General features: G+C 43.9%; 4 protein-coding genes across 5 annotated transcripts in view; all 4 read right to left on the minus strand.

The window, feature by feature from the left end:
- Positions 1 to 2545: 2545 nt before the first annotated feature.
- On the minus strand, positions 2546 to 4520 carry LOC113589053 (lipocalin-like). Its single transcript, XM_035526478.1, has 6 exons — positions 4382 to 4520; positions 3849 to 3988; positions 3459 to 3535; positions 3208 to 3321; positions 2991 to 3092; positions 2546 to 2880 (listed from the first exon to the last, which is right to left on the minus strand). The coding sequence occupies exons 1-6, from the start codon at positions 4472 to 4474 to the stop codon at positions 2864 to 2866; spliced, it is 543 nt and encodes a 180-aa protein (XP_035382371.1). The 5' UTR covers positions 4475 to 4520; the 3' UTR covers positions 2546 to 2863.
- Positions 4521 to 5659: 1139 nt separating this feature from the next.
- Positions 5660 to 10291, minus strand: c8g (complement component 8, gamma polypeptide). The gene is made up of 7 exons (XM_027028517.2): positions 9957 to 10291; positions 9675 to 9820; positions 8032 to 8102; positions 7427 to 7534; positions 6953 to 7054; positions 6819 to 6854; positions 5660 to 5801 (listed from the first exon to the last, which is right to left on the minus strand). The coding sequence occupies exons 1-7, from the start codon at positions 10119 to 10121 to the stop codon at positions 5791 to 5793; spliced, it is 639 nt and encodes a 212-aa protein (XP_026884318.2). The 5' UTR covers positions 10122 to 10291; the 3' UTR covers positions 5660 to 5790.
- Positions 10292 to 11323: 1032 nt separating this feature from the next.
- Positions 11324 to 14510, minus strand: msrb2 (methionine sulfoxide reductase B2). Its single transcript, XM_027028515.2, has 5 exons — positions 14218 to 14510; positions 12608 to 12702; positions 12268 to 12344; positions 11999 to 12146; positions 11324 to 11826 (listed from the first exon to the last, which is right to left on the minus strand). Exons 1-5 carry the CDS (start codon positions 14339 to 14341, stop codon positions 11722 to 11724), a joined length of 549 nt encoding a protein of 182 aa, XP_026884316.1. The 5' UTR covers positions 14342 to 14510; the 3' UTR covers positions 11324 to 11721.
- A 324-nt stretch (positions 14511 to 14834) lies between these two features.
- Positions 14835 to 21732, minus strand: part of armc3 (armadillo repeat containing 3) — a 9347-nt gene continuing 2449 nt past the window's right edge. For both annotated transcript variants that reach the window (XM_027028510.2, XM_027028511.2), the window contains exons 7-18: positions 21637 to 21732; positions 20941 to 21124; positions 20670 to 20822; positions 20384 to 20492; positions 19941 to 20190; positions 19632 to 19768; positions 19013 to 19181; positions 18749 to 18849; positions 17132 to 17230; positions 16370 to 16564; positions 16010 to 16172; positions 14835 to 15163 (exon numbers count right to left, since the gene is read on the minus strand). The exon at positions 21637 to 21732 is cut by the window's right edge and continues 99 nt beyond it. In XM_027028510.2, the coding sequence (XP_026884311.2) occupies positions 14945 to 15163; positions 16010 to 16172; positions 16370 to 16564; positions 17132 to 17230; positions 18749 to 18849; positions 19013 to 19181; positions 19632 to 19768; positions 19941 to 20190; positions 20384 to 20492; positions 20670 to 20822; positions 20941 to 21124; positions 21637 to 21732 (1875 nt within the window). In that variant the 3' untranslated portion in view covers positions 14835 to 14944. The remainder of the gene's footprint in view (positions 15164 to 16009; positions 16173 to 16369; positions 16565 to 17131; positions 17231 to 18748; positions 18850 to 19012; positions 19182 to 19631; positions 19769 to 19940; positions 20191 to 20383; positions 20493 to 20669; positions 20823 to 20940; positions 21125 to 21636) is intronic.

The following is a 21732-nucleotide window of genomic DNA, read 5'->3' on the forward strand; positions in this document are numbered from 1 at the left end:
AAATTGGGGGGTCATCCGGACTTCTAACGGGCAGAGAGTGCGTTTTGGGACAGTCCACAGGGACCCCTGAAATTCCCACATAAACGGGAAATACATTCTCCGAGTGGAATGTAGTCTAAGCAGGAATTTCCTCAGTTCCTGATAAAAGGTGTCAACGTTAGTGTGCTGTGCCCAGTAATAAACACTGGCTCCGTCGCTATTCCAATTTGGGAGGGTGCCGTTGCTAAACGACAGTGACTTAATGCCATTAATCAACTCCTCCTCAGTAAACCTGTGCTTTAAACAACGCATCAGAATGGTCCTGAAATCAGATCGTGTTAATGGAGCATATTTGGTGCATGCCTTTAAAGCATCCACAAATGCATGAACATTAGTTGGATCAGGTCACAAATATTTTGAATATCAGTCATGCTAGGAGGCTTAACTCTACACAGTTTCTCACCCAGCATCATGAATGAAGTAGAAACATTCACGGGGGCTGGAGCCATGCCCTGAAGTCTCACCCTGCTGTAGGGAGGCGAGGTTAGGATGGAGGGTGGTGTGGGCTTGCCGTCCGCTCCTCCTCCAGAAGCCCCCCTCTCAGCTTCCTGATTCAGCTCAGACGTGTCTGTAGCATTTGGCACAGAAACATCTGCCTGAACAGGAGCCTGTCTTATCAGTGCATGCTTCACAAGCGGAGGAGGGGATCCTTTCAGCTGTGTGGCAGGAAAAACAGCTATTTCAGACCCAGGCATCCTATTGGGTTTTACACCATGCGCCTTGTCCCACACCGGCTTGGCCTTACTCCAGTCCTGCCAAGAATTCTTCTGAAAATCCCAGCTATGGTCCCCATATCCCTCATAAACAAACATAGCACTGAGTGCTGTAAACTCCCTTTCAAATGAGCCTGTACGTGGATAGTGTCTAAACCCAGCACATTCAGTCTAACCAGCCAGACAATCAATGTACAGATCACAATGTGAGCCCAAACCACACCGAAACGTCCAATTCTTCGGGATTTCCCCCTTTTTGGCTTTTACATAACTAACACCAGAACCCATGGGTCACCCAGTAAAATCATAACCAGTATACAACTATACAAAGAGCTCTCAAATAAGTGCAGAGGAGGGAGGGTTCACCAATAAACAGTAAATTGCGTTTCAATAAGTCTCAGGCAGGATAACAAATCTTTACACAGTGTACAGAAAATTCAGCTCATGCCAATAGATGAGACTTCTTCCACCTTTTCAACAGGCAGGATAACAAGTACAAAATTCAGCATTCAGCTCGTACCAACGGACGAGACTTCTTCCACTTTATTTCAGACAAAAACGCACCTAAACTAAATTGAAACTAAATTTAAGCACAGAGATACTGAGCAGGAAGAAGACACATTAAATACTAGGGTGTCACTTACTTGAGCAGTGTCCTACTTCTGACCCAGACTGTTACAAAAAGGGTTCAAAGTGATCAGTCCTTCAGGTTCGATCTCCTCCAAGTTACCCTCTGCCCTCCGTCTTCTGTAGCTGGATCAATCCGGGGAAGTCAAGAGACACTGACACCAAGGTAGTGAATCAAGAGAGTTCCACTTTATTGAGGAAAGCACAGAGTATATATGTGTCCTATATCTACTATCTAAATCTACAGGATGATGGGGAAGAGTGAGGCACGTTCTAAGGGTCAACGTAGAAAGGAAAGAGACAAGGTTAGTAAAGATTAGATGTTTTCTGCATGAACGAGCCACGAGCTGTTCCCGTGCCCACCATGAGCCACTCCTGTGCTGAGAGAGAGAGAGAGAGAGAGAGAGAGAGAAAGAAAGAGAGGGGTAAAGGAGATAAGAAGAGGGAGCAGATGACCTCGGGCGACCAGCTCACGGTCAAGCTGCCATGTCATGGCTGATGGGCAGAGACCTTGCGTTGGGTGCCTGAAGACAGAAAGGCTCCAGCATGTATCACCCAGCACGAACACGGGGCACAGTGCAAGAATCAGGCACCTGATGGAAAGTGGGAAAGGCCCTTCATGTCTACATTTAGTCGGCTTGCTGGAGTGGGCTTGAGTTTTTTTTTTTTCTACTGTTACAAACTCATTGGGAAGGGCTCAGAAATGTAGCTGAGATTAATCAGATTATGAGTTCAAATTTTTATTTGATAACGTTCTCATATAGCATCATGTTTGTGAGAGCCCTACCATTTGATTTTCCCAAAACATGAGCTTTCTTGAGCGACTGCTAGAGGCAAGACCGTTAGACAAGGAAAACAGAAAAACAAGGTCTGAACTGAAACCATCTTGTGATGTTGGTATGCCTGGGGAGATAGAGAAAGGGTGCCTGTGAGCTCTGGAGCGCTGATGGCTTTCCTTGAGGAGTCTGATCTAAATAAAGGCGTCTTAAGTTAGCAGACGGAAGCTACTTCAACCTGAAAAGTGTTTAACTGCTCAACTGCTTTTTAGCACGTCACAAGCTCAGCCAAAATAGGGTGCATAGAATGATGTTTACTGCAAATGCAAAAGAAAAAATATCTACTCACACAAATTAGGAATTGATCTAAAGCCACAGATCATGTGTTAATGTTTGTTTGTGTTTATTTTGTTTGTTTTATGAGACATGAATGATGTATGTGCATTTAAATGGTGCTCCTCTGCTCTCGGTTCAGTTGTGTGTGCATTGCTTGTGTTCAATTAATGTGGAGTCACTCAGTGGTGCTAAATCTTTATTTACTGATGACTGATGGTCCTACACATAAGATACAAAAGCTTACTTAAACTTTATCTGCATTGGTCAGATAAACTTAATCATCCTCCTTTGATCATCCTCCTTTGATCATTCTCATTTGATGCATAGAACATATTTCTGAAGATGATTCAAATCAAAGGCATGAGATGGTTATTAATCTCCGCATTCAGCTGAAAGACATTAATAAATAATATTTACATTTGTTACAGCAGAAACAAAATGTTTTTTACTTTGAACAAGCACTTCATACAGTTCAAGGGGAAAGGATTTGAAACATTACCATTTGGGGGCAGGGTGAGGATGTTTTCGGACTCGATGCCGTTGTCCAGGGCGAATTTCTGGAACTTTTCCACCACACCGTTGCTGAGGTGTGGGCTGCGGCCTGCAGTGGCAAACCAGCTACGTCAGAGGCCACTTGAATTCTCTCAATGAGGTAGCGAATGCAGAAGAAGGTAAACCATGGAGAAGAAGAAATTTAGCTGGCGACAAACTCTTACCACACAGCTTAATGTACGTGGAAGAATGCCCCACTTCGGTATTGGTCACGTGTATGATGACAAACTCATCAAATTTTGCATCAATTACACACATGTCATTGTTACTTCCCGAGTCTGAGAAGAACAAAAGACAATAAATGTTCTTTCATACTCTGTTTTAAACAATTAAACAAGAAAATGTGTGTTTAAGAGAAATAATAGGATATAATATTAGAGGAATAAGTTTGTCAAATTAAATAAACAGGACTTGCGTTTGCTGTGATAAAAAAAACATCCAGAAGTGTCAGTCTTCTTAGCAACGTGGCTCTTTTCCCAGCAGGAACCTTTACTACTTGGACAAAAAAATGTGTCACCATCAAACTTATTCATTTTAAACTATGATACTGAATTAAATGTGCAAATTTTATATTCTAATCTTTTTATTCAACTAGAGATCCATTACAGACAGCTGCAGGATTGCAGAAGAAATCAGAAAATCTAGGTTCATTTTCCCAGCCTGGAGAAGGTTTAAGTTTTGAACCAAACCACTGTGCCAATGATGAATCAGCAAGTGAAATGGTTTTTCATGCAGACTTCATTTTAACATGGTCTTGGCAAACTGGAGCCCAGCCCTGATCTAAGGAATTAGAATGGTTTCCTACTGCAGATAAGTGAAGGTCACGTGAAGATCTCCATCAGCTGTAGGCTCTACTTGGAGGGTTCCCATCTTCATGTTGGCTTTATGAGTGGTGAACCATTTTGCATTTGAGGCAACACCAATACTGTACCACTTTCCTTTCATCTGCGGAGAGGATTGATTGAGTTTCCAAACCCAAGCGGCATACTTTTAGTCAAATACAAACTATGGCTAAGCAGCCCAGCTTAGCAGAGAAAACATCTTCATTGTGTGGCAAACAACTCTGAAATACTACAGGCAATGAGAAATACTGTTAAATACTGTTACATCCCAGAGAGTGTGTGAAGTGTGTGCTCATACTCATCACTGCCAGCTCAGTTTATTTTACACAATCTTTTAAGTAAGAGCTGAGCATCACCAATTCTAATGTGGACATTGTAAATAATATGTTTGATCATACAAAACTCCTTAATAAATAGTGATCTTAAAGTCTTTTAATTCAGTTGCATTACATAATAATCATTTTCACCCAGTCAAAAGACCTGTTTACATTCTTACCCCATCCAAACTGAAGTCAGTCATGGGACTAATGTCGGAATACGCCACAGTAGCCCAGAGCAGCACAGTCAGGAATCCCAGCATGGCTGACATGATGGTTACACAGGTGGAGTAGCTCTTCTCTCTCTGAAGTGGGAGGTGTGGATCCTACAGTGGGATGTGTTCAACAGGAGATGCAGACTGGCGTTTTATCCTGTCAGATGGACCTCTCCCTCAGCCCCTCCCACATCCTCCTTCCATGGTATGAACCCTGGTAGTTCTACAGAACCGCCCAGCATTAGGTGCTCATGTTACTAGAGTAACCCTGGTGTGCTTGTGTCTTCTGTACCACCTCAGGAGAATGAGGTAATTTGTAGAAGCCACTCAGGACTGCATCTTTGTCTTCTGAAGTCTGGACAGACGTAGAGCTGTAACTCCTCTCAGTAGGTCCTGGACATGCTACTAAGCATTTGTACCTGATCCAGTCGTTTTGCATATCACTGCACTGCTGGGTTCCCTTCACTGGCTTTTTGTAGTTTCCCATTCAGCTTTAAAAAAACACCCATCAAGAGAGAGAACACACACACCTCCTTGCACTCCTCTGCACCGGCACCCTCGTGAAGGGTCCAACATCCACTGCCTGTCCACACAGATGTGCCTCGTCTTCATTCGTAGAATGAAGCCCTGGCTCTTTAAGAAGCAACCGACCTATCCCTTACAAGTGCTTAATTTTAATATACACATGAAAAACAATGTGATGTTTGTTATATGTATTTTAATATACACATGAATAAATGTGTTTGTTGTGTGTATGTTGCTGCACAGACTCTTCATCTGTGACAGGACTCTTGCTTGACTTGAGCCTAGTTGTACTAGCATAAAAAATAAGTTTAAATAACAACAAAGCACTTCTATAAGTCAATGCAAATGTCCTGACAATCATGAGTCCTGGAGATTTTGCAGAACTGCTAGTGTATCAAACGTTTGATCCTTTGGGACATTTGCCTCCTTTCAGCTGTTTGGCATCTGACGGAACTGAGGAAGAGGTCATCAGGCAAGCTGGGCTGTGTTACAACATGTAAACACACCCATACACACACATAAACAGATACACACACACACATTTTTTGTGTTTTGTAACCAGCCTTCACATTAGGAGTTGATGAACACTTAAACTTTCAGGTTCAGTGTAAATAAAACATTATGATACTCATTACTCAAGAAAATTTTGGTTCTATTATTTGTAATTAAAATGATATGCAAAAACACAAAATGTATGAATAGCATATTTGATGGGCTTTATTGTTTCTAATATGTGTCTAAGATGTTTCCTTTAACTCATGTTATCTTCACAAAGTCCACACAAGTCACCATGGTTACTGCCATACACATGGATGAGGTGTCTCAGCAAGTGTGGCTGTGATCGTATCTTAGGTCATAGCTGGAACAGGAAGAATAAAACAGTTAATGAAGTGGTAAAGGTGAGATTTCATAATTTCAAAATATGTGGACTAGTTTAAGCAGGACAGTCCTAGGAGAACCTCGTCCATGCCAAGAAAGCTACATCAGTGTTCAGGACCTCCTCACTCTTTATGGCTCACTCCAAACACTCACTCTTTATGTCTCGCTCCACCGACACAGTATTTGTCTCACTCCAAACACTCACTCTTTATGTCTCACTCCACTCACATACTCTTAGTCTCACTCCAAACACTCACTCTTTGTCTCAATCCAAACAATATGCCTCACTCCAAACATTCACTGTGTCTCACTCCAAACATTCACTCTTTATGTATCACTCCACTCATTCTTTATGTCTCCCTCAAAACACTCACTCTTTATCTCACTCCACTCACACACTCTTTATGTCTCACTCCATATAGCCAGTCTTTATATCTCACTCCAAACACTCACTCCAAACACTCACTCTTTATGTCTCACTCCAAACAATCAGTCTTAATCTTCTAGTTAACTGGTAAGCAATACTGTATGTTTGATAAACAAACATTAGCATGACAGGGCATTTTAAGAACAAGTTGTTAGGTGATGCGTTGCCTTGGAGCCAAAACCTCAACCACCCTGTACAGTTATTCAAGCCAGTTAACACCTGCCCATTACGTTGGGTGGCTGATCAACATGACTTCTCATGTTTGTCAACAAACACCTGCATGAAACTGCATTTCAAGACACAAACACCAACGATGTTTTGGCCTGTCATGAATCAAGAGTTTGTTATTGAGTATTTGTGCATGGATAACTCATTAATAAAATTAAACTGGTGTACAAATTCGGAGGTAATAGAGACTCTTTTCACTCTGGTGCTCAAGGAGCCGATCAGCAGGGCCTGGACTTTGCGTTAGGGCTTTGAGTCCATTGGCAGAGCAAACGTGTGACCACACATGATAAATGTTTCAGGACCAGGGCTAGTGTCCTGAAAAAGAAGAACACACCCACTTACCAAGAATATGCTTTTTGTCTGAAGCGTTACAAAACCCTGAAATGGCAACAATTGAGAAATAAAACACACACACATGGTCACAAATTGAGTGAATGAACGTATTAAGTATTCTTACTTCTGAATGTGCACCTTACCGTAATCAGGAAACTGGAAAACAACATCTAGACCCAGATTCTGTTTCTGTGCAAGTTCCTCAAACCTGTCCACAATGGTATCAGTAATGCTTGTAGTTCGTCCTTCGACATAACAGAACACGCAGTTGCAATTTTGAAAATTAAAACGCCACAAACACTACAGTGAATACAAAATACAGTACATGTTAAATTCACCATTAAGAGGGTAACTAAGTAGCAAAAGGTTCCAATGCAGTATTGATATAAATCACTATTTATTTCTGTGGTGTATTGATATAAATCACTATGTACTTCTATGGTGTATTGACATAAATCACTATGTACTTCAGTGGTATATTGATATAAATCACTATGTACTTCAGTGATATATTGATATAAATCACTATGTACTTCTATGGTGTATTGATAGAAATCACTATGTACTTCTATGGAGTATTGATATAAATCACTATGTACTTCAATCGTGCATTATACCATAAAGCTTCATGGTGATTTTTCTCATTCTTTTGTAAACCAAAATAGCATAGGAGTTATAGTCAGTTTGTACGACAGTAATCTTCACATCCATCTCTGGTTGGTTTCCTGTAGGATATGCACAAATAGAGATGAAATTAATGTTATTTTCAGACTTGTTAAACCTCACAGGAGGGCAAATTCTATATGTATATGCATCACATCTTCTGAATGTCATATATGAGTGAATGAAGTTACACTTATGTAGCTCCCTTCTGAAAACCCATGGACACGCGAGATAGAGACAGAGTAAAGCTCTTAGTTAGGTAGTGCCAAGAACCGATTATATGAAAGTTTATCTTTTGTAACTTGATGGATGTCACGATGGATGTCACGACAGTAATGACTTGTAGTATGACACATACCTCTATAGACAACTTTAAATTCTACATGTAAGTAAGTAATGTTAGCACCTTTGCGAATTACTGGCCTCAGAAACTTAACAACGGCCAAATGTTGCTGCCCCAAATCAACTGAAATGTTTTTGTTTTTTCAGTTCATTCTGCATATCCATTTCTCTGTGACCTGTCCAGCAGGTGTGTAACGGAGCTGAGGACTTTACCCACCTTTAAGCAGGAGATGCCCAGGACTGCTGGCTCTCTCGTAGTGCTGCCTGATCTCCCAGCACTGATAATTGCTAACAGCGAGAAGAGGAAGAAAGAGGTTCGTCAACTGTTTGAATTAAAAACGCACACACACATCCGAGTTTCCTGAAGGACGGGGGTCTCTGTGCAGTGATCAACCGTTTGCTGCGTTTTTGAGATGCTTTCTACTGTGGATCAGAGCAGCAGAGCAAAATACTTTTGTCTACTTAACAGGAACAATGACTTTAACTTTTACTTACACATTCATAAAATAGCAACTGCAATGAAGTACAATGAAAACTACAAATAATACACATGTTTGTACTAATTTAAGAATTTCTAAAAATTCCAAGTTCAACAACACGATCCAAAGAAAGCAGTGTTGATCAGGTAAGGTTTGTATGTTTAAATAGAGCAGGTACAAGTAATGAACGATTAATCCATCATATCAGGTATTAAATATTCCCCACAGACAATATCGATGTGTGACCTGACACCCAGATATTCAGGTGTGACCTGAATATTAATCAGGTAGGATATGATAATTGCAGCTCCAAATAACTGCCTTTCTGTTGCTCTGCTGCAGCCAGTCTACGGTTTAGAAAACACACTCCGTGGTTTAACGGTCATAACGAAGCTCGTCAATTATACCAAAAGAAACAGGATTTCCTGCCAGGAAGCGCCGTTCCTCTACCGATTATCTATCGGGTGGTAACGCACGGGAACAGGGCGCAGGTAAGGATACACCTGGTCCTCGTGTGCCGAGAAAAGCTCGTCTTTGGGATGTTTGTGTTACTATGACCAAGAATTAACCAGCTAGCGAGCCAAAACCTTATCAAAACGTAACTGAAGAGCTGCTACAGTGTTTATCTATTGCAGTATTTATATGTTTACTAGAGCTACTGCAGTATTACTGCGTTTAGTGTCTCAGTCGTGCACAGTAAAACGTTTGACTAATCCAGACAGCACTGGAAATGTTAATGTAAAATGCAAATAAAATAATATTAGCTGAACTATTACTTCAGTATCCAAACTTGGATTCATATTACAAAACATAACTAGATTTCTCACTTTTTTTTCGTTTTTGTCTGATTACCTACCTATTTATTTATTATTTTCATGACAGTTGTTTTAGCTATTTATCTAGGATTAGATTTAGTCATAAGGAATTAGCTTCATGTAGATTTTCATGTGCTGTCAGTTAAGTAACTTAATAATAATAATAATGATAATAATATGATTATGATTATGATTATTATTATGATGATGATTATTATTATTATTCAATTGAAAATGTATTTGGTAATTAAGTATTAAGTATGTATGTCAATCAACAGAAGTGTTAGCCGGCTGGTAGCATATGTTTATTACTTCAAACTCACCCTAACCAAACTTTTAAAATTAAAAAATAAAACAACCTTTAACGTATTTTCAAAGCGCAGGATGTGTGGTTAAGTGTCTCCAGGTGCAGGAAATTAGTTTAACACAATGTGGCGAATGGAAATGACTCGCGTAGGCAAAACAAAGCATCAAAACAAAAACAAAACAAACAAACAAAAGCAAAGCACAAAATGAATGAATCCGAATGAGGGCAGCGCCCTCTTCTGGTCACTGTGTGTACTCACTGTTTTCTAAAGGTGCTGACAGCCACAGGTGAGTCTGGAGAGTCTGGAACAGTCAAAGTCATAGTGGTACTCTCCACCTTATAGTGGTTGTCCAAAAGATAGTTGCATCTTGATGCTACACTAAGCAGGAACCACTTTCCACTCATCTAGGAATAGAAATTGAGTCATGTATGTAGTTTAGTCATATATATAATTTTTTTTGTCTTTTAAAAGAAGGAATTATGTGCCAGAGACATTTAGAAGGAGAGATAAAACAAATGTCTGGAGGTAGGTTAAAAATACCTGCTTGATATCGATGTTCTGTGCTGGCAGGATCTCTTCCAGAGGTTTTCCATTCTTTTTGGGTTTTGGCTTTGGTTTGAATCGGGTCCTTCTCATTTCAACGGGTCCCCAAGCACACAGGCCCAGTAACACCACAACCAGTGACAGGTACACACAGATCCGCATGGCAGTGTTGCGTAAGTCCACCTGGTTGGTCTTACCTGTTTACAGGTCCTCTCTGCCCAGGGAGCCTCTGCGTGGGCCTCTGCTGTTTCTCCTACTTCAGCTCTGTCCCAGTTTGTCTGCGAGTTGTCTCTTTTGCTGTTGCAGTGTGTCTTTCTGGAGTCTGATGTCCAGCATTGAGACATAACAAATAAAAACAGTACATTCTACTGAGGTGATCATTAACAAACCTTCACTGGAAAATGGTGAGAGCAGACACCCCCATAACCCCCCCCCCAGACACACACAGACACACTCTCGTACACACACACACTCGCACACACACATCCATAACCCCCTCCACACACGTACCCTTACACACACACACACACACACACACACACACACACACACACACACACACATGCCCATAACCCCCCCACACACGCACACACACAGACACGCACACACACACACACACACACCCATAACCCCTCGCCCACACACACACACACACGCGCGCGCACACACACACACACGCACACACACACACACACGTACACTCTCACACACATGCACATGCACACACACACACACACACACACGCACACACACACACACGTACACTCTCACACACATGCACACATGCACACACACTCACACATGCACACACGTACACACACACACGCACACACACAAACGCACACACACACACACACATACACACACACACACACACACACGTAACCACACACACACATACACACACACACACACACACACCCATAACCCCCCACACACACACGCACACACACACACACGCACACACACACGCGCGCACACACACACACGCACGCACACATACACACACACACACGTACACTCTCACACGCATGCTCATACGCACACACACTCACACATACACGTGCACACACGCACGCAAGCACACACGCGCGCGCACACACACATGCACACACACACGCAAGCACACACACGTGCACACACACACACACACACACACACGCAAGCATGAACACACACACACACACATACACACACATGCATGCATGCACACACACACACACGCAAGCACACACATGCACGCACGCATGCACACACGTGCATGCACACACACACACGCAGGTACACACACAAACACGTGCACACGCCCACACACAGACACACACACTCACAAATGAACAGTCACAACTGTGCTCCAAGCTTTATTATATAATATTTTAATTAGCGTTACCCTTTTTTATAATTATCTTAACATATTGCAGTTTCCAGATTATTCTGTGTTAAAGGTTTTGTTAACTTGTCATGTCATCACTGTGACAGCATGTAATCGGTACAAATGACTGAAAATGGTTTGGTACTTGCTGACTTTACTAGGTACACCGCAATAAAACATAGCAACTGGCCAAAGAACAGTACACAATAAAAACATTTACAACAAGCATTTTTTATCAACAGCAGCCTAAAAGATTACACCAGGTATTACAACTCCAGACTTCACACACTGATACAGGAGCACGAAAACATTGCGTGCTTTTGTCAACTTGTAGTTTGGACACATTCTTCCAGGTGTAAAACTTCCTTGACTGTCCGCAAGTTCCAAGCATTAGTTTTCTCTGGGTTTGAATTTCAGAGCTGTGCTGTTAATACAGAACCTCTGGCCGCTTGGGTCTGGCCCATCATCAAACACATGACCAAGATGAGCATCGCACTGTAAAAACAAGCAATCACAGTGGTTTATCTGAAAAGCTAATAACCATCGGAACAGCAACATGAGTAACTGACTCCAAGTATGAGAGAAAACATTGCTATGAATGAGTGGACAAGTCACTGTTAATGTTCTCACACACTGTTGCGTTGCAGCAGCTTTGTGGCCAGCTCACCTGTCTGCAGATCACCTCTGTGCCTGTGCTCCCCAGTGAGTTGTCCGGTCGGCGAACAACACCGGCGTTACTCTCGTCCCTCTCCCATGTGCCATGAGCCTCAGAGAACGAAGGCCAACCTGTTCCAGCATCAAACTTTGACTCTGAGCTGTTGGAAATGTCAGCACGGCACCCGTAAAGTTTGTTTGCAAAAAATAACAGATCTCAATTTTCTTACAACAGCAGTGGTGTTCCTGGACATAGCTTCCCGGATGTGGGGAAGCGTTTACCTGAAGAGCGGAGCATCACAGCAAACGCAATGATACATGCCCACCTCATTATGGTTCAGATAGATTCCACTGAATGGCTAAGAGACAGGCAACACATGTCTGAATCAGAATGGTGTGACGGCACTTTAACGACATTTTAACCTGATGAATCACTGATCTAATTATTCCAAAATATACAGAGTGGTTTATCCTACTAGAGTGTGACTGTAGTAGTATAAGATGTGCTGCCTTAATTAATTAATTTGACTAATTGGCTCCGCCCACTATACTTTTCACCTGCTCACCACCTCAGTGAACTTATACTAATTGGCTCCGCCCACTGTACAGTTCACCTACTCACCACCTCAGTGCCCTTCTCTCTGGTGACCACGTACTGCTCAGGGGTCAGTTTCTTCTGCCAGTCTGCGGACTCATCGTAACGTGTCAGAGACAGATCTGCACATGCAATTAATTCATCAAAATAATGTGAAAAAAATGGGCAATAGTCTCCACACCTACCGTCCTTGCCAGATCACTTAGTTTAACATCCTAATTTAATGTGTTATGATTGTTACGAGGTTAATGGTAATGAGGATTACTACAGTTATGATTACGCTATCGTGTTCTGCTTTGCAGAGTGTTCATTTATTTATCTATATGTTTATTTATTTATAAATATCTATATATTTATTATTAGCAAGCCAACAGGCATATTTATGTACAGGGGTGGTAACGCAATCCATGTAATGGCATTACGTATTTGGGATACAAAAAGTAACTATTCCGTTAATAGTTAAGCAGTTATTACATTACTGGTACATCTTTAAAATGCTGTGTTTATTAGAAGGATTACTGCACGTAGTCGATTGTTCTTCTTTTCTCCTGGTGAGATTTGCTTACACTGACACACATAATGCAGTGCGTATTTGTTTCATGTGAACATATGTGTTTATCATAAACAGGATTTGTTCAAAGTTAACGCGTTTTGTTTTGCATGGATACAATGATTCCATATGACTTCATAGCCTACATGTTAAATTTTAAACATGTTAAGGGTTATCTTGATCATATTAATTTTATTTTGTGTAGTTGACGATAAATCGGAGATTACAGGAGTTCAAACAGGCAGTCCTTGATAATTCTTCTCATGTTATGGCCTGCAGTCGTTATCAGATGAAAACCTCCTGTTAATATTCTAGTTATAATACATAGGACAGATAATCCCTGCTCACACTACTCATATAAGGTTGCGTGGTAGGAAAAGTTGAATGACATTTACGCCATTGAATATAATTATGTTATATTCTCAAAATTACGGTATTTAAAAAAAAAAACACAAGTGACTACCACATCATAAATCCAATGGACTTCGTGGACTAATATATTTTGCACTTTAACATGCAAGATGGTAGTTCTCTGGAAACCGAGGAACTTTCCTAAAACAAGATCACTGGATTACATCTCCAGTTTAGGAGTCTTTCCCTGCGGTGAAAGGCTTTGCTGTCATTGTCTGTGATGGTTAATATTTGACTGATAGTAGTAAAAACTACGTTAAATTAGTAAGGATAAACATACACAAGAATCTTTAGGCAGACGCCACGGCACCACTATGCACCAATAGCATATTGAACGTATCCCACAGGATCCGGCTTCGATTAATCGATTATTTTTGTCAACTACTGAAATAATAGTTTAGCCCCAAGTTTCATACGATCTTTCACCATTCTCTGGGAGATATACTGATCCAACTTTGATCCAACTGCCTGCCATTTCTTCGCACTCGCGCGACCCTCCACATCAGCTACAGACCACCCATGCGCCGTGTTCTTGGCTCGATCCTGCAACCTCGGGAATTTAGGTGAAGGGGTGGACATTTGAAAACGTCGCACGCAAGCCGTCAACAGCAGCCCACGGCCAAAAGCGAGCTCCTGTCAGCTGTATCGCTGCAAGGTAGTAGAAAAAAAATCTTACCAGTAGTTGTGCAAAGTGGTCGGATCAATGCAGACCTCTTCTGATGGAATATCGATTTGGATAGTGACTTTGCCGCAGTTCTTCGAGAAAGCACGGGTAAAAGTCGAACTGCGAACCGTGACATCCTCTGTGCAAGGCTTTCAGCTTTGGATTTTGTACCGAACGGCGTCAATGTCAACGCCGACCTAAAGGCTCGCGAACGAAGTTGCGAAATCCTACAGAGCGGCGAACCCTCCCTCTCTGAACAGTGCGAATCCAAGTGACACCGGACCAACCGGGTTCATTCCTGACTATACATAAGCAGTCAGAGTGAAGTAAATCTCCACTTTCCCCGCTCGCTATTTTGGGTATTGATATGGTCTACTGTACCGCCCACGTGCATTAATAATTAACAGCATTCAGTCCTGATCACTGAATTTAAATGAAGTTAAACTGAAGTTATCAAATACAAATTCGCTTCAGCTATGGAGTGCTTTCACTTGGGCCTCTAAACCTTACATAATTACAGTTTAAATAGATTTGATTTAAAATATATAGATTCATTTTTTAATGTTCCTCCATACATTGCAGGTTCTTTAATAAGTCATCACTTGTTCAAGGAAATATTTCCACCAACATAATTTTGACATGTATTTATTATTTAAATGTGTATAGACAAAAAAGGAACAGCAACTCTGCTGTTAGATTCTTCCATTCAGGAGTTTCCTCAGGTTTGTTTGGGTGTGTTTTAAATCATCTGGTATTGTACAGCAGCCGGAGTCCCACACTTCAATAGACTTCCTGGATTGTGCATGAGGTCTACAATATAACTCTTTGGTTTGGGGTAGAATATGGGCGTGTCTGTGGGCGTGTCTGTGGGCGTGTCTGTGAGAACAACCTCGTTCCAGGCACGACTGTAGCTCCCCCTCACCAGGCTGCAGCACACCCCGATTCTGTCGGCCAGAGCCTGAAACGCACACACGCGCGACAGGGATAATCATACACACTACAGCCTGAAACACACACACACACACACAACGATCGTACACACTACAGCCTGAAACACACACACACAAGATGATCGTACACACTACAGCCTGAAACACATAGTGCATGGGTGAGACATGAAACGGCCTGTTGCATTTTACTCCAGTACTGACAGTGGGAGTGATGTGTAAGTCTGATCAACATGAGTACTGTGGGACTAATGCATAAAGGATCATCACGGGTACTGTACGAGTGATGGGTAGAGGAGTCTGATCACAGGTACAGTGTGAGTGATGGATAGAGGAGTCTGATCAACACAGGTACAGTGTGAGTGATGGGTAGAGGAGTCTGATCATCACAGGTACAGTGCGAGTTATGGGTAGAGGAGTCTGATCACCACAGGTACAGTGTGAGTGATGGGTAGAGGAGTCTGATCACAGGTACAGTGTGAGTGATGGGTAGAGGAGTCTGATCACAGGTACAGTGTGAGTGATGGGTAGAGGAGTCTGATCACAGGTACAGTGTGAGTGATGGATAGAGGAGTCTGATCAACACAGGAACAGTGTGAGTGATGGGTAGAGGAGTCTGATCACAGGTACAGTGTGAGTGATGGGTAGAGGAGTCTGATCACAGGTACAGTGTGAGTGATGGATAGAGGAGTCTGATCAACACAGGTACAGTGTGAGTGATGGGTAGAGGAGTCTGATCATCACATGTACAGTGCGAGTTATGGGTTGAGAACTGATCATCACAGGTACAGTGTGAGTGATGGGTAGAGGAGTCTGATCATCACAGGTACAGTGATCACAGGTACACAGGCACGTACCTTGTAGAGCAGAGCTCGGTGGTAGTATGTTCCCTTTTTCACTTTCCCAATGGGAATGATGTTGGACTGAACTTCAAACTTCAGCTCACTGATGTGGAGCTCCCAGTGAAAGTCATGTTGCTTCATAAAGTCTGTTGGACCCCCCATAGCAACACACACTAGTCTGTGGGGAACATTGATCACGTCACGACACTGAATTCCTAAAGTCTTTATCAGTTGCTTGTAAATATCTAGTTCAGGGTTTATTGTTAAGAGTGATGTTAAGGAATTATTGGAAGCAATCAAATTTTCAGACATCTTTGGCTAAAATCATCACTCCAAGGTTTTTCTTCGTCGTCCCTCAGGAGTCCAGGAACTCACTTAGCCAAGGCAGCGTAGCTCTCCGCCTGGTCGTGCAGGGGCAGGATGGTGCTTGCTGCCTCCCTGACCAGGCTGTGAAATGCAGGGTCATAGGGCACAGTCCAAGACTTCTCCACCCGAGAGTCCTGCTGCGTTTTACGCTCTTCCTCATCCCTCTGCTTATCGTCGTCCCGCCGGCCTTGGCCTTTCACTTTACTACACACACACACACACACACACACACACACACACACACACACACACACACACACACACACACACACACACAGCATGTAGATGGCTAGCTAGTGAGAGTGATGGAAAAACTGCTGTATGGCATTTTAACAAGACAGAGTGTGAGTGGCTAAAAATGAAGGGCAAGAAAAGTCGTAATGTAGTCACTTCAAACGTCCCACCAGGATCTTATGAAGATTTATAAAGAGCTAATGCTGAAGTTATGCATGTAAACATGCAAGCATAAATGTCCATGCATACGCACACACACACACACACACACACACATGCACGCATACGCACACACACACACGTGCACACACGCATGCTCACACGCACGTGCACATGCACACACATGCATACGCACACACACACACTCATACTCACACACTCACACACACACACACACACACACACACACACACACACACACACACATACGCACACGTGCACACACGCACGTGCACATGCACACACATGCATACGAACACACACACATGCATAGGCACACACACGTGCGCACACACGCACGCACGCACACACGCACACCTCTGTGTTCTGCTGCTCCCCTTGCTGCTTGTCACGGAGGAGCTTCGGGTCTCAGTGGGGACATCCTGCTGCCTGTCCTCTGCTGACTCAACAGCCTCCCTGAGAACACAACAAAGAAGGTGCGTCTCACAGTCACCTCCACCACTGAGACCATGAGCGAGTCACCTCCACCACTGAGTCACCACATCTCACATTCACCTCCACTACTGAATGTCTCAAAGTGTCCACCCCCCCCCCCCCAAACATCTGTTATTTTTCTAATGTTTTAGAACTAATCTTGAAAACAGGTACGCCCTTGAAATTCTCCAAAATGAAGAATGTATTTTTCACCCACATTTGAAAGATCATTGTGAATGGGACATCAGCCTACAATGGCATAACGGTCGAGAAGTACACACACCTAGAATTCACCCAGCAATCCTCCATCCTCCAATCATAGGACACAACAATGCTCCTTCCTCCAATCAGAACACACAGCAATGCTCCGTCCTTTAATCAGAACACACAGCAATGCTCCTTACTCCAATCAGAGCCCACAGCAATGCTCCGTCCTCCAATCAGAGCCCACAGCAATGCTCCGTCCTCCAATCAGAGCCCACAACAATGCTCCGTCCTCCAATCAGAACACAAAGCAATGCTCCTTCCTCCAATCAGAGCCCACAGCAATGCTCCTTCCTCCAACCAGAGCCCACAGCAATGCTCCGTCCTCCAATCATAGCCCACAGGAATGCTCCCTCCTCCAATCAGGGCCCACAGCAATGCTCCCTCTTCCATTCAGGGCCAACAGCAATGCTCCCTCTTCCAATCAGAGCCCACAGCAATGCTCCCTGCTCCAATCAGAGCACACTGCACTGCAGCAGCACTGAGTGTTTGTAGTAAACAGCTTTTGTTAGCTGGAAAACAACACCCAGATATCCAGTCATTCAACCATATGTTCACTTTCACCAGTCCTTCTGTGGCCGAGGCAGGGCCGGCCGTGTAACCACCGAATGGGAACAGTCGTAAAAATGCTCCATGGTGACCAGGCCTCCAGGACAGTCACTAGCGTGCTTTACTCCAAAGGGACGGGACTCCGCAGCCTGGGCCTCTGTTGCATAACACAGGAGAGTTTAACATTCAAGTGATCGTGTGCTAGTGGTGGCAGATTAACGTGAAAAGAGAGAGGGTTTTTTTTAACCTCATTGTGGAAGGTGCTTACCAAACACAAAGACCCATTTTCCCTGTAAACTGAACATTGCCAACACTGAGATCAGTTTTACAGCACGAAACCAGGAGGTTGAGGGCGGTATAGAGAGACAAAAGGGCAAAAATGCAAAAGAGAACAAAAATGGGCGATTACATAAGTGCAATACTCAGCTCAACCACATGGGGGGCAGTATGTTGGGAACAGGCAGCTGTCATGTGCTGGCAACTGCACTGGTATAGCTATTCTTATGATAGGTGAGGTCTAATTAGGATAGCTTTGGGCATACATGAAGTGGAAGTAGCATGATTTTAAACAGTGTTTCAGAAATGTTTTAAATTTGTACTGCACAGTGTGTGTCATCACATCTGATCCAGCCACTCCAGAAAATAGATAGAGATGTTGCAAATGCGTGACCCTTGGTCTTGACGTACTGGTCTAGTGGTTTTCCATTAACTACAATGACGGCTCGATGCTGGTTGACAGCCTGCTTCGCTAGGTCTTCTAGGGCAGGTACCCCACAGCCCACTTTGGCCTGCAAGCAATAAGAGACAAGAAGAAGAAGAAGAAGAAGAAGAAGAAGAAGAAGAAGAAGAAGAAGAAGAAGAAGAAGAAGAAGAAGGAGGAGAGAAAAGGTGGACTGGTTTGACTGGGCATCGCAGGACTTCACATAAAGAAGCACAGTAAGGCTTATGAACCTGTCCAAGGTCGTAGAAGCCATCAGCAGTGATATCGGTGGAGCAGAGGCGTCCTGTCAGGCTGTACTTCACCGAGAGGTTGCTGTCCAGCAGTCTCTGAAGCGCTAGCTCACTGGACTTGTTCTTGCGGCTCACTGAGTTATTGATCTCCTGTAGGACCTCTAGTGCTCTGTGTTTCAACATGTCAATCATTAAAAGAATGACTGAGACCCAAAGAAACTGCTAAATACAAACAAACATAAGATGTGACAAGAGCTCCATTCCAGAAATCCCCAATTCGGTTAATTTAATGCCCTCTGCTGGCTATTCTTCAGCATTACAGCTATTATCTCTGGCACTTTACGTCACCATTATAGCTATTATCTCTGGCACTTGCAGTCAGAGTGGCCTGGCATGAGACATTTATGATATGTTGCCAAATCTCTTTCATTATATATCAGCTGAATGTTAGTCAGGCAGCTTGTATGTTAGGCCCGTTACAGGTCTGACAGAAGCTAGCACTGTTCTGGCCAATCGTGCTCAGGCAAATGAATACAACTGCCTATTCTAAGATGCATATTAATAAAAATGAATATTAAATCTTATAATATTTTTCAGTAAACATTCACTATGATCTCACCCTAATCTGCACATCTCTGTGGCAGTTGGTTCGTCGTTAGCGCATACACTGACTGCCCAGCAGGCATTGCGCCGGACGTCTGTGTGATTGGACTTCAGCAGGGTGATCAGTGGAGCCAGGCCTCCTACATTCTTCAGCTGCAAACAGGCAAAGCGCTTTGTCAGCACGAAATATTCCATCCCCGCCTTAATTCACTCAATCAAACCCATTTTCCCCCTTCAACAACACCATTTTTCACAGGGAAAGCAGTTAACTGAGAAGGAGTGGTCACCGTGTGGAGGACGCCCGGCTGCAGAGTGAATGTGTTACCTCAGCTCTGCCCTCTGCGTCGCAAGCCAGCTCAGCCACGGCCCGGGTGGCACTAGTGAGCAAACGGTCGTGGGTTGAGTTCAGCAGCTCGGTCAGGACCCGCATGGCCCCGCGGGCGAGGATTCCACTGCGCACAGGCCCCTGAGAGGCCATGTGGGTCAGCACGGCAGCCGCGTGCTGGACAGTACCCGGACAGCCATCCTGCAGGAGTTGCACCGCCAGCTCAGCTCCTTCTGCCTCGTCCACCGCGCTGAGGGCCAGAAGGAGACACAGGTGGGAGTGCAAGGCCACGCATACTGCTGCAGGCTCGGCGGTCGGCATGGGGACGGCGGTTTGTTTCTCTGTGCAGTGGCGCCGTAACTGCTACCAGCTGTGAGGCTGGTCTCGCTGGTGACGTGATAATGCACACCACGAGAGAGAGCATGGGGAGGGTTGGCACTCACTACGCGTTCAGCTGGTTGCCGTCGGTGAGGCTGGACAGAGCGTGTGCGGCAGCTTCTCTCACCGCCCCTCCTTCGCAGCTCAGCAGACGCACAATCGGCCGGATTCCATCTGAAACGCACAGCCCCGCAACAGTCTCTTTAAAGCGGGGAGACTGACGTCAGCCGCCAAAAAACAGAACAGAAACAAGACACCTCCTGACCGCTGCCCTGAATTAAAGACAGAACAGTACGGTAGAATTACAAGTTCAAACACTTTTGTGATTTTCAATGTAAACAGGAGTATTACCAAGATGTCGGAAGGTGTCTTTGCAGGCCAGGAGCTGACTCACTGCTGCCACCGCCTGGCACGTAGCGATGCGTACACCATCATTCTCCACTGCCAGCAAGTCCACAAGGGCCTTTTCAACATCTTGGTCATGCAGGATCTTTCTGTTCTCACCTAGGCAACGCAGCACAGCATGCTGAACTCGAGGCAGTGTTTCCTGATGAAGCAGAAAGCCGTTCATCAGCACAGGGTGCCCACAATAGAAGCGAGTGAAGTGTAAGGGGCCCCGTACTGCTCTGTGCCAGTCTGCTAATGGCCTGGACCGCACTGGCCTGCACATCAGGCATGCTGGCTGTCATGACAAAATGCAGCAGCTTCTCCAGCTCCCCTGTGCCCTGAAGGAGCTGCAGGGACTCCACGTCTTCCAGGCAATTGGAGACGACCGCCAGAGCCTCTGCGTGCAGGTCACTGAATTCCTGCCAGGGTGAGACACACCTCAGGCAGCAAGAGTTAGGTCATAACCCCAACCGCAACCCCAACCTTAACCATAACCCTAACCCTAACATTAACCTAACATTAACCCTAACCTTAACTTTAACCCTAACCATAACCTTAACCATAACCTTAACCCTAACCCCAACCCTAACCTTAACCCTAACATTAACCTAACATTAACCCTAACCTTAACTTTAACCCTAACCATAACCTTAACCATAACCCCAACCCTAACCCTAACCCCAACCCTAACCTTAACCATAACCATAACCCTAACCCTAACCCTAACCCTAACCTTAACCCTAACCCCAACCCTAACCTTAACCATAACCATAACCCTAACCCTAACCCTAACCTTAATTTTGGTTGGGTACAAGCAAAGCAAATGGACATTATACTAATGCAGAGAGGCAGCTGTAATGACACTGTCATTATTTCCAAAGATGTGATTATGGTCATGATCTAGATTCTCTGGGGTTGGTAGCAAACGTACCTTGGTGGTGAGGAACTCCAAGAGAATGTTGAAGCCCTGCTCTGCTCTGAAGGCTGCTCGTGTGTCACGGTCTGTGGTGACACTCTCCAGAGTGTG

This window comes from Electrophorus electricus, chromosome 5 (assembly GCF_013358815.1).
Source record: "Electrophorus electricus isolate fEleEle1 chromosome 5, fEleEle1.pri, whole genome shotgun sequence".
NCBI lineage: Eukaryota > Metazoa > Chordata > Actinopteri > Gymnotiformes > Gymnotidae > Electrophorus > Electrophorus electricus.